General features: G+C 40.7%; 1 protein-coding gene across 2 annotated transcripts; it reads right to left on the bottom strand.

Moving 5' to 3' along the window:
- Positions 1-574: 574 nt before the first annotated feature.
- On the bottom strand, positions 575-14,593 carry kcnj14 (potassium inwardly rectifying channel subfamily J member 14). 2 transcript variants are annotated; one of them, XM_062400202.1, is made up of 6 exons: positions 14,466-14,593; positions 8,295-8,383; positions 7,628-8,056; positions 4,872-7,465; positions 3,560-3,877; positions 575-3,295 (listed from the first exon to the last, which is right to left on the bottom strand). In XM_062400202.1, the coding sequence occupies exons 4-6, from the start codon at positions 5,931-5,933 to the stop codon at positions 3,068-3,070; spliced, it is 1,608 nt and encodes a 535-aa protein (XP_062256186.1). In that variant the 5' UTR covers positions 5,934-7,465; positions 7,628-8,056; positions 8,295-8,383; positions 14,466-14,593; the 3' UTR covers positions 575-3,067. The 2 variants fall into 2 exon arrangements, with proteins under 2 accessions (XP_062256186.1, XP_062256187.1); XM_062400203.1 differs by lacking the exons at positions 7,628-8,056; positions 8,295-8,383; positions 14,466-14,593 and having other exon boundaries at positions 4,872-7,511.
- Positions 14,594-14,701: the final 108 nt, after the last annotated feature.

Here is a 14,701-nt window from a genome sequence, read left to right as displayed (position 1 = left end):
CACTGAACCCGAGCTCCCCTGGTACCAGGGCTCACTGAATATCCCAGGAGCCACAGCTACAATGATGAAATGCTAACACCGGCCATATAACATAATTCACACATACATAACACATTAAATAAATGTTACATATACATTTGCAGCTGTAATAGAGTGAATCATTTATGCTCAACAAATAGCCAGGAAGTGGATCTTAACTGGTAAAATGATAATTTTTGTCATATAAAACTACATATTTACAGTCAAACCTATAATTGTGGCTATAATCATGTTACAGACATCTTAATAAGGTACATATTACACTTTTATGTGACAAGTCGAGGCGAATGACAAGAATAAAAACAGGCGTAGCATAGGGGAATAACATGTTAAGGCCTTTTGCACAGGAGGAAAGTTTAAACTATTATTTACCACTAAAAATGCTGAGCTACATTATCTCTGCAGTAGAAAGTTCCTTCACTAGATATAAACTTGTTAACTTAATTTTACAGATACTTGCACCAGCAACACAATTTACTCGTTTGTTTTGCATTGCAGAGAATTAGAAAGAGAACAAATAAAGACTCAACCAAAATTCGCAATCCAGTCCCCATTTTATTTGCTCCTCAACAGTTTAGTTTTCACTTGGAAGTGCTCTGTGCTTGTAGCAACTCTGAAATGACATTTCTACATTGGAGCAGAGGGGTGTCCCATTAATAAAAAAAAATAGCCAAGGAAAGGTGGCCACAGCTTTTATTGTTTTCATCTCATATTTTAAATATCTGTAGAATAGCCATGTATTTTTTGCATGTATATTATAAATACTCACAACTTTATGTTTATTAATATGAATAGTGAAATTACAAAAATAAACCCAATTGTTCATTTATTTTGGAGGCATTTAAAAAGTACTTGATAATGACAGTGCTTTAAGCTCGAGTTACATTTCACTGGAGACAGGGTGAACGTCTTGACCCAACGTGCAGCCTAATAATAGAACATAGTGGCCATGAAGGAGAAGTGGAGGCAACGACACAAACACCGAACAGCAGTGACGTTAATTGTAATGGATAATATGTCGTCTATGCCTCAACCCCCTCAGCTTTCCACAGAACATCTTTTCAGTATCTCCAATCGAACACTGCGACTGATGCGTTGAGGCCACCCTGTGCATCAGTTATATTAGTCTCCATAGATTACTTAATGGGAAAGTACAAAGAAGAGCTTCCCATGTTATGCTTCAGATGTTGGTCAATACTTATTATCTCTGCGCATTCCTTCCGTTTTTTACCAACACGTCAAATACTCAGCATAATGTACTGTAGCTTATTACAGGAAGAAGATCCCAGGTGCTTTGTTATATACGTACAAAGGGCAACTATAACAGTCTACCTCCTATAGCTTATATAGATAAAAGCATCTATCCGTTATCAGCATGATAATATACTACTCAGTCACTGAGCAGATTCACAGTAATTATTTGCAGAGACGTTTGGTCAACAGAAAACAATATACTGCAAATATTAAGGTGAAAAAACACTCTTGCATAAAAATACATTATAATGAATACAATAAAAATAACTTCACGCCTACAATGTGGGTGAAGCTTAATTACTGCAGATGAAAGGGCCAGATGCTAAATCTGTGGTTTGTTATAAAGGCACCACCCACAACACTGTTCTCCCATTTTGTGAGAGAGAAACCAACATTAACCCATTAGAATTAAGAAGTTGTCACAGGATTTTATGGGCATAAAATTACAGAACACTTTAATCTGAATGACTTCTATAGTTTACATTTCAGTCCTCATTGGTTTGAATAGATGGTGGACAGCTGTTTAACTCTGAGATGTAGAATTAAAGCCATCCTTTGTACCCTTCATCATAACACTGCATGCACTCAGTTTGACTTGTTCTAGTGACACTGGAGGTGCATGCAGTCCTCCAGTGTGTTCCTAGTCAATGAGAGTCAATTCCTTTTGCCTTGGATTCAGCCTGAAACATCAAAAGGTCCTCCAAGTGCCAAGAAACTTAACAGATTATAACGTCAGAGAGCAGTCAAGAATTACAAGAACCAAAAGTAACAGAGCACAACAACACAGTGTGGTTGATTTGAGCAACAGAGAACATGAATATATACTCTAGTTAGTAGTGCATGAAAGAAAGTGATTTACTGGTCTGGACACAGCCAACATCATGGCCAACACGGCCAAACCAGTAAAGATACCAGAATAAATAAAGATTAAATGATGCAAACGTTAAAATCAATCAACCTGGCAGCCAAAAAAACAAACAACATACAGCACATTACACGGGAAAGAAACTGCTCAAAGCCGCTGCTAGTTTTCAGCTGTTTCTCCATGTTACTGTTGCTCGCTTTGGCTCTACAAGTAGATTAGCCACCACTTGAATTCTCAACACCCACCCAGGTCAAGTATCCTAAAATGTGCACCATTCATACTTACCTTAAGAAGATAAAACACTAAAGTGATAAGTCAGCATCATCGTGGAATACATTCCTGAGTAGTTAGTACACTGCCATGTGCTGCACACAGAAGCCATCAGAAATAGGTCAGAATTTTCTCCAGGATCACAAAGACTTCGAGGTGTTTCTGCGGGTTACAGCCACCATGTGGTGCTGTTGCATACCCTGACAGGCCGGCATTAGAGTCAGATGAGTGTGCTGTGGTAGCGAAGGGCCAGATGTGAGACTTAGCAGACAAGTTTTGTTGATTATGAAAGATTGCCAGGGCCAATCAGACAACTAGGTCAGTGTAGTAACTCACCTCCCCAACGGACTGACCCCAAACCTGACACTTGCTCTCTCTATCCGTCCATTTCCTTTCTGTTTCTTTGAAACATCTAATCTGAATGATAATACTCATCTAAATCTGGCAAACTTCTAATGGATCTTTTAATCTGCTCCTATTCTAGACTTTCTTTCCAGTTAATCACTGGATCACCTTTCTCTCTTGGTTTGCTCATTCCTTCCTGTCCAAGCCTCTCTCTTTTTGCCTTGACATCCTCTTAACTCCTGGGTCAACACCCTTCGTCCTTTCCCTTGAGGCCATCTAGGCTGTCTATCAAGTTCAGTTGTAGTGGGGATGTTCTGCCAGGGATGGCCTTCGGATGGGTGGAGGGGGACACTCAGGGTCTCGGTCAGGCTCGTCAGGGGAGGCAAGTTGCAGAGCCACTTCATTCTCATAGCAGAATGAGGAGCGTGAGCTTTGGCTGTATTTTTCCTCTGCCAGTTCTTTAGCGCTACATGAAGGTGTGTTAGGGATTTCATATGTCCGATGGAAGAAAGAATAATCCACCTGAAAAAAAAGAACACATGCAACTGTTCAGTACATGTTTAATTTGCAGTTTAACAAGATTGGGAGTCTAGATCTAAACTAGTGGGTCTGTGAGGCAGCTTGGATCAGAGATTGTGTATAAGGATGGACATCATGTCACATGACAGCTACCAAAAGTGATGCTTTGAGCTAAATGCTAACATTACCATGGTGACATGATCATGCTCACAGATAGTTAGATAAACGCTAGCAGATTTGAGGGAAGGGTTCATATTCTTTTCTAACCTGGTAGCAGTCTTTCCTCTCAAAGAGCACTGGTTCAAAGCGGTGTCCCCAGCGGATTTCAGAAGCCAGATAGGAGGATCGGCACTGTGTGGTCATGGCTGTTGCCTCCACCATACCCTCGAGTATGACCACCACCTCTAAATCGGAGTCACTCTCCAGTGTTTTTCGGTCCATCTCGAAGAAGGGAGACTCGTCATTGATCTCATGGACAACCGTGACAGGCGAGACCAAGAAGATGCGGTCAACGCCTGTGTCAAAACCCACGTTGATGTCTACATTGTCCAGTGGCAGAAACTCTCCCTCTGGCGTAACCCTTGGCTGAGAACAGGTTGGGTATAGAAAGTAGAACAAAGTCACTATGAGGAGGTATAAATCTTTCCACATTAGATGTTGAAAAATTGATTTTCACATGTGGTAAAATATGAAATGGATACTAGGAACGATTTTCCAATATGAAAAAAACAAAAGATAAAGGCAGGACATGATCAAATGTAACAATGGTATAGGAACCTTGAAAGCTATCTTGTAAATGAATATTTAAAATACACGTAACACCACTTCTTCCGATCATCTGGAAAAAAAAATGTTGGAAATCAAAGTTCTTACTCTTATCTAAAAGATTAGTCTTGGGTAATAATATTCAGTGGAATTCCATCATACCACCAATGCATAGGCTTATCACTCACCCAACCCTTACTATTTCACAATATCTAGCTCCAGCATTTAAAATAGTATTTCCTTGATCCTTAATCCCATCTGCCCTGTCTGAACTTTGATATGGTCATTATATGAAGAGATAACCAATTGTGCTGTAGCCTCAGTGTTACACAGATTTTTAACCCTGCTGACAACTATGGCAGCATACACACACAGAAATTATGACAAAACAATCTTTCCCAAAAAAGAAATAAACAGTAGGGTAACCTTAAGTAAACATACAGTACAATCACCTGACCCACATAGATACAGTACACAAGAGAAATTGAGATGACAAAGGACAATAGTTCCCAGTTCAAGAATCGTAGGCAAGTTAATCCATGGTAAATCTTCCTGACCCCTGAGGGGAAATAAAACAAGCTCTCATTAACTGTGGTCCACAGTATATAGGCCAGATGGCCTCAGCACTCTCTCTCTACTGCAACCTTTTTTGCTCTACCACTCTCGCACAGTGGCAACTTCTACTTTTCCTTGGTTGTTTTAAGCTCACCAGATCATGACGTTTTCCTGACACAGAAAAGTCTTATCTCTTTTATTATCACCATACTTTGACATCTGTCTTTTTTTTCATTATGGTCATGCTCCCTCCCCTTACCTTCAGTAGTTGTGCTCTGACGTGGGCCTCTACCAGGTGGCTCTTGCGTAGGTTTCCAACCCTCCACATCATGCAGAGTTTCCCATCCCTTAGTGCCACCACAGCTGTTTCAGAGAACAACAGTGTTTCGTTGCGCTTCTTGGGCTTGGCAATCTTTGCCATGACTGCCCCGATGATGAAGGCGTCAATAATGCAGCCCACAATGCACTGCAAAACGACCGCCACCACCGCCAGGGGACATTCTTCGGTCACGCTTCTGAATCCGTAACCGATGGATGTCTGCGTCTCCAAGGATAATAAAAAGGCTGCCATGAAGCTGTTCACCTGGAGGAAGCAAGTTTCCTCAGCAACTGACTCTCTATCAGACTCTCCTCCAGGACCGGCCTCTCCTGATCCCAGAGAGGAACCTGAGCTGGGGGTGAGCCGAATGGAGAAGTCCCCATGCATGGAGGCAATGAGCCAGAAAGCAAATCCAAAGAGTAGCCAGGAGAGAAGGAAGGAGAGGGTGAAGATAACAAGCATCCAGCGCCAGCGGATGTCTACACACGTGGTGAAGAGATCACTGAGGTACCGCTGGCCCCTCTCGCTCATGTTGACGAAGGTGACGTTGCAGCGTCCGTCCTTGCCCACAAAGCGCTGTCGGGGCCGGCGGCTTGAGCGCCTGGCACGCCGGCGGCTGATAGTGGAGGGGGAAGAGAGTGAATCCTTGTCTAAGCATGAACGGCCGATCCCTCTTCCTCCTCCACCACCGCCTATTCCACTCCTTAGACCTGGGCACTTTCCTCCTGCCCTCACCCCACCTTCTCCTTCGGCCTCTCCCCCAGCGGACTCTCCAATGGTACTCGGCCTCCGTGCATTGTTGGTGTTGCTCTGAAGAGGTAGAGCTTTGCCGTTCAGTGCATGGTTCGGGGAGGGGCTGGTTGGGGTCCCTGACCCTGTGGGGCTCCCCCCTGTACTAGCTGTATCTGCAGCACTCTGTGCGAGCCTCATGACCTCCTCCTCCTCCACTGGCCCATCCACCACAGCACTGAAGCGACGTTTTACTCGTGCCGCTCCCATCATGTACTATTAAGTCTACTCTCTATTTTAGAGAACTTCACACTTACTCTCTTTTGCTCAATGAGCCTTGATCTTACTGGTTTTGTGGCAGTTAAGCAGCTTGATATTCAATGAAGTCAAGTGTGGGAACTGACAAATCTGTCAGTCTCTCAGTCCTAAATGAAGAGATAATTGCAGGTCCATTATGGCAAATGATTACCCAGAGGACAGTTCCTTCCTAGGGCATTAATCAGTCACTTGTTTGGGTGTCCTTTCCACAAACTGTCTCTCAGTGCAGTCTATCCTTTTAGTGATAGATAGCCCAGCAAAAAGTGGGCTGACTTGACGTATTTCCAGAGGTGCATCATTTAACAAATCAGTTAGAATCACAGCTGAAATAAAAGATGCAGTAGCCAAAGAAATCTTTTTCTCGAACAAGAATTGGTTTGACGGGGAGCAGTAGGGCCGGGTTGACCTCAACAGACATCAAGAGCATGCAGTGGTTCAGTTCAGTTCATTAAAAAGGAAACCTCAGGCAGGCATGAAGCCATTAAAGCTATCGACTTAGAATGTGATGGAGTAAGAGAATGGGGATGGAGACATTTCAAGGATTTACAGCTCATTGTAGGGGACCTTTCACAATATTGGGACAAGATGCAAATTGGACATACGAAAAAATACCTAATGAACTTCTAACAGGATGATATGATAAAATTGTTCATGCATAAAAGACAAAACAAAATCAATAAAAACATGCAAATTCTTACGATCAAAGTTCTTCCTAGTCTCACAACCCCTTGGTATGGGCATAAGGAAACAAAGAATACAGCAGTTTCAGAAAAGGAAATTCTTACAGACATTCTCCATCAAGTATCATTTTGTATAAATATTTTTGGGATAAGGAAATGACAACACTGGGGATAAACACAATGTGTGCTTTATCCGACTAGACGTTCCAATTCACAGGTCAAAGAAATATAACCTTTTCCCAGCATGAAAGGCCCAACTGGCACGTTTTGTTTGCCATCTCCTATGCAGTCCTGTTGCTGCTTTAACAGTTTCAAATTTTCTTTCACAGGGTCTGCTTATACGTTGGATTGCCATTGTCAATTTGATGAACACTTGGTACTGAAAGTTGCATGGATAATATTGACCTGAACTACAATCAACTGCAACCATTAATCTCTCATGACAGACATACCTCATTACAGCTCAGCTTTACAGCTAAGAATTCGTCTACACCTGACAAAACACACGAAGAAGAGCAGAAAAAAAGGAAAGAGAGATTACTTTGCTCTATCTCTGACATTACTCATGTTTTTAGAGTGGAGTGGTAGATTTGTATGGAAGGAAAAGGTAAGTACACAGTTCACCTGAGAAGTTTTCTACATTGTTCTGGAGGTCTGGTGCCATGGTTGATAGATCAGGTGTAAACCAAGGAAGGAGAGGAGTTGTGAACTAAAGTGGCAGAGACCATAACTGGGTTTGTTGTCTCCTTCTCAGACTCCCTGTTTGAACTTGATCCCAAATGGCTACCTGACCATCAGAGAGGGTTTCTGCAAGGAATAGAGATGATCATCATGTGCAGATGCAATTTGCTACTACTTTTCAGAGTGTACTATAAAAGAATAGCAAACAGAATGCAGAAATCCTTAAAATATACAAATGAGTCTGACAAAGTTGAAATGTGCAAATTTATCTGGAAAAAAAAGATTTACCTTGCCCAACCATTTCCAGAGAAGTTACAAGTGGATCACGTCAAAGAATCCACATCCAGTCTCTTTAGTGGACAGAATCAAGCCTTCAACTTTAACCCTGAGTACAGAACTGAAAAACGTTCACCCATTACCGACTGCTATAACTTTACCAACATAGCGGAAGTCCATCAAGCAGTAACAGCAGGGTAGATTAAAGTCTACAACAAATGGAAATGGGGAAAGAGATCCCTCCTAAAGTCAGAGGTGACGTATGGGTTCATCTTCACTTGTGTGTTGACCCTCTTTCCTGACACATGTTCGGTAAAAGTCCTAAGCAAGGGGAGGAATCACAGGAGAGGGCGACTGAGCCGTTTGCTGGGTCTCCCACTCCCTTCGTAGAGATTTGTGTTCCTTTGCTTCGGAGGCCTTCTTGTCTAATGCACAGCCAGTCTTGAAAAGAAAAGGACATGAGAATCAAAAACAAAGAATTCAAATGAAAGTTAATGTAGATGTTACAAAACTGTGCTGAAACACATGCCTTAGCAGTTACACATGTTGTTACCTAATGATGTCTGAAAAATGACCTCTCTCTCTTTTCACACAAATGCACAAAACTTTATACTTCAGTTTAAATCTAATGGATGCTGTGTATGATGTACGTCTAAATTGATGCAGATCAGAAACCTACCAATGATATATCTCCTTGGTTCCTGTCCTTGAAGTGTTACTGGATATTGCTCAAATAGAGATTTTCCGACAGAAATCCAATCATGGAACCTGCAAAAAGAAGCACATGTAGAACTAAATTCAAAATAGCATAAAAACAATCAGAATTCTGCTGTGCCCCATAATATTCATGTCCATCATTATCCAATTCATTAAACCCTAAACTCAACCCTTAAATTAGTTTTCAGTCCTGATTTTGGGTCAGGATACAAAATGGTACAGGGTGAGTAATCTTGGATAAATGGTGGATTAGAGTCAAACATTGAGACCAGGATTGTCGCTCAGAGGAACGACTGGAATAAGCGAGGACTCTGAGTTGGGGGTGAAGAGGTAGTATGTCTTGCTTGGGAGATGGCGATATGCTGTGGATTACAGCTGCGCTTGTGACTCCGGTAATCTCACCGATGGTTTCTGCTAATCCGCGGGGGTTTTACATAAGAGCGGCTACTGTTATAGAAGGTGGCAAGAATATCTATAAACACACACAGGTGGGATACATCTGGGTATATACAGGGTGCGGGGAAATAAGTAGTGCAAGTCACTAATCTAAAAGATGCTGCCTTATGATTGTGTAGACTATAAATACAGTATAGTGTTGGCCAACAACCACAGCAGCTTCAGCATTCTAAAAGCAGCCCAACACATGGTGACTTTTTCCATCAATATCCATAAATTATTCTCAGAGAAAGCAACAACAATGTGAAAACTCCCTTTCACATAATGTTAAAGACTGAAAAAGTCCTGGATCTGGACACACAACAAAATGATTTTTATTCTGGGGTCATGTTCCACCACCTCTACAAGTTTCATGGAAATCATTAGAGTGTTTTTTGCATAATCCTGATAAAGAATTAACGCAGACAAAAACTTAACTTCCTTGGTGAAGGTATAAAAATACACACTTAAGATTGATTCACCCAGTTTAAGAAAGTTTATTAAAAAACAGCCTAAATGGATTATAATTGAACTCTTACCAAACCACACAGTTTAAGGTTTAACTGGAACTACAGCCTCAGATCCGCCAAACAGTCTTGTGCAGGCTTGTGTTACTGAGTGTTCAGTTAATGTGTGAGGAGGCGGTCCTGACCTTGGTGCCTCTACTGCAGTACCTGCCAACACTACCAGATGAATGAGCTCTCAGGTCTGCTATCTCAGTGATTGGGTTGAAGTGTCGCTGGACAAGTCTGCGACAACAGCTAGAGAAGGTGATGAGGGATTATTGTGTGTGCGTGTGTGTGTGTGTGTGTGAGTGTGTGTGTGTGTGTGTGTGTGTGCAATGTGAGAGTCCACGTGAGGTGGAAAATATCTCAAATGTCTCCACCTAGAACCTTGACGATGGGGTGTGTGGGAAAATTGTTGGTGTGAAGTTGTTGCTTCACACTTCCAGGGCAGTCCTTCCATAAATGTTTAGGGCTGCGTGATGTGGGTCCTTCAGCCAAACAGATTGTGTGCAGCAAACAGCCACCTCAGAAATTAGATTTTACAGTGGGGTTTTCATTTGCAGTCCTGGAAGTAGAATAGTTTAAATTTGTATCAGTAAATAATAGTGAACTGAGCAAGATATTGATATCCACAACTACAAAATGAAGAACAAGGGTCAGTAATAGACTATGATGCAGTGATTAGCCGATTAATTGCTTCATCAATTGAAAATAAAAATAATTGTTCTTTTACCTTACTTTTGCCAGTTGCCATTAAATATGTGCTCCTTCCATCTGTTTTTAATCCTATAGGCTGAAGATACATTTTTATTATTTTATGTCTTTTTGGTTAACAAATCTTTCAATCTATTGTCATGTCTATAATCTAACAGCATTAGCTCAGTATTAAGAGCCATAACTTCACTGTTATCTTCCTTTAAAATATTATTATAAAAAACTATGTTGTATTATATGATTTATGATTAATTAAATACATCATTAACATAATCTAAAAATCTCCTGCTGAGTAAGTATTTGCTCTTATACTGATGTTCAGCCTGGTAACCGCAGCTAGTTGTTCATATACCAGTGCAAATAAATAACTAAATAGACATCATACATGGAAAAAAAGGAATGGTGGAGTCAATTAAATCACTTTACACCTCTTTAGATTAATTATCAGTACAACATTAACCCAAAAACTTGAACCAACAAAATATCTGCGTTGACTATAGCGTTCACAAATTTCCTGCACAACCAGACTAATCCACTTTCACCACAGATCTTTCTTTCCTCTCGAGTCTCTGTCCATGTAGACTTTCTCTCTGTGGGTCACTGCCTGTCCTCTCTCTATCCAGATTATCTGCTCATATTAATATGTTTTTTTGCTAAGATTATGTTTGCAGTAAAATGTGATTTCACTGTCATTGAAAAAGGTTCTAAATATACTATGTTTTTGATTCTGCGGTCACTTTCCTTCCCCACTTTTTGTTATCTGCACGTCATCATAATCTGATTATGAGTAAAGTTATGTCCACAATCTATTTTTACTCTATAAAGTGTTTCATAGGTCGATAATGGTTTGATGATGGAGCTTATTTATTACCGTGTACACAATGTACAAAACCTCAGTGAACCACTACATTCCGTAGCCACAATGCAAATATGAGGCCATCAATACTAGCTATTGATCAGTGGAGGTTAGAAACAAGGGCACAGATCGGGTCTCTCTCTCACTCTCTCTCAGTGACATATGACCGTCTGTCTCAGGCATATTTCCCTCAGCCTCTTTTCGTTAAGGTGCAGTAAGTCAATTCACTTCATGTTTAATCAGCACAAAACGGCTCCTACAACAGCTGTAATAGCAAGCAATGAAAATAAAGAACCAGTGAGCAGACACATCCCCACACTGCAGTGACCTTTTGATTTAGTCTATCTGATCAATAGGGCTCTGGTGAAGTGTTGATCTGGTGACATCACTCATATGTTTTGCGATAAGTGCAGCTGATAGTTGCAGCAGTGGAGAACCAGACAGTAATAGATGCTGCGTCATAAAGGGTGAAATGCAGCGGAATATTAGCTGACATTAAAACCAAATATGTCTTAAAGTGTTGCCTTAAATTTTGTTTAGTTAAGTGCTATAGAACTGCTATTATTAGTGTTATTATAATAAAGCATTGAAACTTGAATACGAAGGGTTTAATCCAAAAAGGCTGACTTTTCCAGAAAGTGCTGCTTGATGAATGCAAGAATATGTTTGACTATAATAAGTCTGTAGCATTTTGAATTACTATAAACTGAATATATTTAGTATTTACCATATCCTATAGCCACTGGTTTAAGCTTATGGAAGCATCTTCCACAGAAGACTTCCCTTCTGATTTAGTGTTGCTCTTACTCCTACACCATTTTCAAATTTGTGATCTATAGCTTAATAACTTGAGTGTTCTCGTTGTATTTATATACATTTTCTAGGCTTTGGAAATTTTCCAATTACTTAAATTGTCTGAATACGAAAGAAATCAAAATCAAAATTGATGCAGCAGAATGAGACACATTATCTTTTCAGCTCCACAGCAACCTGGTGCCTGTATTCCCCACAATGCAATTAACCAGCGAGTGTTTGGTCAGATATTCAACTGTGTCACGCTTGTAGCGGCTAATGTAGCCTCACGCTACAAACCTCAGGCTGTGAAGCAGATAACATCACTTCTTTCTAACCCCGCACACTGATTTTTAATTCATCCCAAGTGTTTAGCCAAAAGCTTTGACTAATACTGACTCAAGTGACATCACGTCAGACGATGAATCAGACGTCACACGCCTACATCTGGACACAGAAAAGGCTTTTTCACACGCTCAGCATTAAAATAAGTCCTCCATCACACCTATATTAGTTTTTTTGACCAAGACCACTAGTGACATCTAAAAAATGTGGATACTGTTAAAATGCTTCAGAAACTAAGACCATTATTATTAGGTAAAGTAAAAGTGTGTAAGGTCGGAGCTGGTTTATTAGTTAAATATCGTGATCGCTGAACTGAGCACACATTTGAAACTCACTAATGAACACCACACACACACACAGAAGTCACTCTTGAGGACATTATATCAACTTGCACACACAAGAACATCTGATAATAAGCACAAGTGTGGAGTCATCTTGGCACCGGGCCTTATTCCGTCTAATTGAGGCTTTTCTGCAGCCGTCCCTCCCTCAGCTGAGCACGGTGCAAGGTCAGTGAGTGATAACAACCAAATGTTAATCAGGGGAGATCACAAGGTGCAGGTTGCAATATGCCGGTTAAAACACCACACTTTTCTAATCAAGAAAAATTTGAACACTAAAAAGACACACAATCAAGACTGATGAAGTTGTCATCAACAATAATAGATTTACACATTTTTCTACCTATACCTATTTAAAAAGACAAGTATACGCAAGAAGACTTCCTGAGCAAATGATGACCGCATCTCAGGAAAGAATATTAAGGTGTGTAAAGACACAACTTTTACTGAAATGAAGTTAAATTAACACCTCGCTGACATCACTGTTTATCGCTGTTGTCTTGAGTTGAACTACAAAGTTACCTTACAGGGGAGGGGGGGTTTACATTTATGGTATACCTCCTGCCACTGCAAGCTCACCAGTTCCCAGACATCTAGATACACCACTGTACCAAAGCATGCCTTGATTAGATCACATGCTTTCACCCAACCTTCCCATGCACAACATGCTATTTGCAGATATATGCATCTGATACGTGCACTCAAAACATGCCAGAGTTCCCCTCGTCTGGAATGTCTGGTTATGACGATGCTGTTGATGTAAAGTAAAGTGAAGTGAAGGACTCCAATACTGAACTAGTGCATATCAATGTTTGTTTGTGAAAATATGATGCTTTAGAAGAGTTTGATATTAAAGTGTACACTTGTGTGGATGTTGAAATCAGAGCAGTAAAATGGAAACAAACACGCTGCATACTGTCTAACAGAAGCATAACTTACTGTCATATTAATCATCCCACTTCTTTTGAAAGTCTTAAGATAAAGTTGCTTCAATATGAAAAAAAGTTATTTCAACTGTGCAGGTACTACATATGTTCTAAAATCCAAAAGACTACAAATGATTGACATGAGCCTTTACCAAGCAGGGAGTGTCTTGCAAAATATTGAGTTGTTTTATGAGAAATTAGGATTTCTAGAGGTGTACTAAAAGTAAACTATCTTGGATCTGGAGTGGTATTCTTTTTACACTGCCATGTAACCAAACGTTATGGATGAAGACTGAACTGCTGGAGTATATTTCATCAAAATTAGCTTTTATGAACTATGGTTTCCCTAAAATTGTCACAAAGACTAAATATACGTATAATCAGCGGCCCACAAATCCAGACTTTACAAAATGGAGCGATGAGCACCTGCTAAAAGAAAATCAGCTGGGAACAATCTGCTGTCATCTTATAATCTAACCTATTTACCTTTTCTTGAAAACCCCCTTAGCTATATGCTTTACAACTGTATTTAAATATTCTCGATCCACCAGTGCTGACAAAGCTGCATTAAACCATATGTGTATGATCTGCTGTACTGTGCATTTAGCAGAGAAACCCTGCAAAATCACACTTTCAAAATAAAACATTGGCATGTGCTTCACAGTGGTTTGTGTCAGCTTTCCACAGGCATTACGTCATTTTAAAACCCATTTCAAATAAAGCTGTGTATTCTATCAGTTCACAACTCCCCAAAACAAAAAAGGATTAAAGTCTGAATCATCAGGACTCACTGAGCTCTCTCTGTTCAGGTCTCACTCTGGCATCGCTTCACTGCTCAGTGTTTTTTTAATCATTATTTCATCTCACAGTCCTGCACAGAGCGAAGCAGAAATTCAAATTAGAATTGTCCACATTGGATCTTACTATGAAGAAACGAAACAACTATGATTTCACTGGACATCCTCACTGTCACATAGGCTGTTACATGAAAATACTCACACTCTGGACAAAGAATATGTAAAAACCAAAGTTTAGAAAAAGTGTCGTTATCCCCAAGGCTAAAATCCAGATGTGTAACACTGCGACATCTTTGGCTCCAGGGGTTAAACAAAGTAAGACTTCATCTGTTATTCGTGCCAAACTAAAAAGCTTAAGGTTAAATTCAATCTCCATCATCTCCATCTAAACAACCTGAACCATCATTCGTCCTCCACTCACCCTCTGTCGACGCGCTCCTCTCGCTAACCCTTAACAGAATTTAACGATTCATTAATTCACTTTGAGAGACTGATTAGAAACCGTGCGCGAGATGTCCCGTGCAGGCGCTGCTGTCAACTGTGCGCGAGCCCTCGAGCGCTGGATGAGCGCGCTCACGTCGCCTGTGACATGTGCCCTCTGCTGAGAGTCGTGCACGCGCCTCTCCGGACCGCCAGTGACCTTGTCATTTCTCGCAG

The sequence above is a fragment of the Platichthys flesus genome, chromosome 11 (assembly GCF_949316205.1).
Source record: "Platichthys flesus chromosome 11, fPlaFle2.1, whole genome shotgun sequence".
Taxonomy (NCBI): domain Eukaryota; kingdom Metazoa; phylum Chordata; class Actinopteri; order Pleuronectiformes; family Pleuronectidae; genus Platichthys; species Platichthys flesus.
The sequence above is the reverse complement of the archived record's forward strand: the minus strand, read 5'-3'. Positions and strand labels throughout refer to the sequence as shown.

Bases quoted from the DNA above. Each gene is read 5' to 3' on its own strand.
- kcnj14 (XM_062400202.1), bottom strand. From the start codon at position 5,933: ATGATGGGAGCGGCACGAGTAAAACGTCGCTTCAGTGCTGTGGTGGAT. The intron at 3,878-4,871 runs GTAAGGGGAGGG...ACCTGTTCTCAG, and splicing joins TCAGAGCACAACTACTGAAG to CCAAGGGTTACGCCAGAGGG. The intron at 3,296-3,559 runs GTTAGAAAAGAA...CTTTTTTTTCAG, and splicing joins AGAGGAAAGACTGCTACCAG to GTGGATTATTCTTTCTTCCA.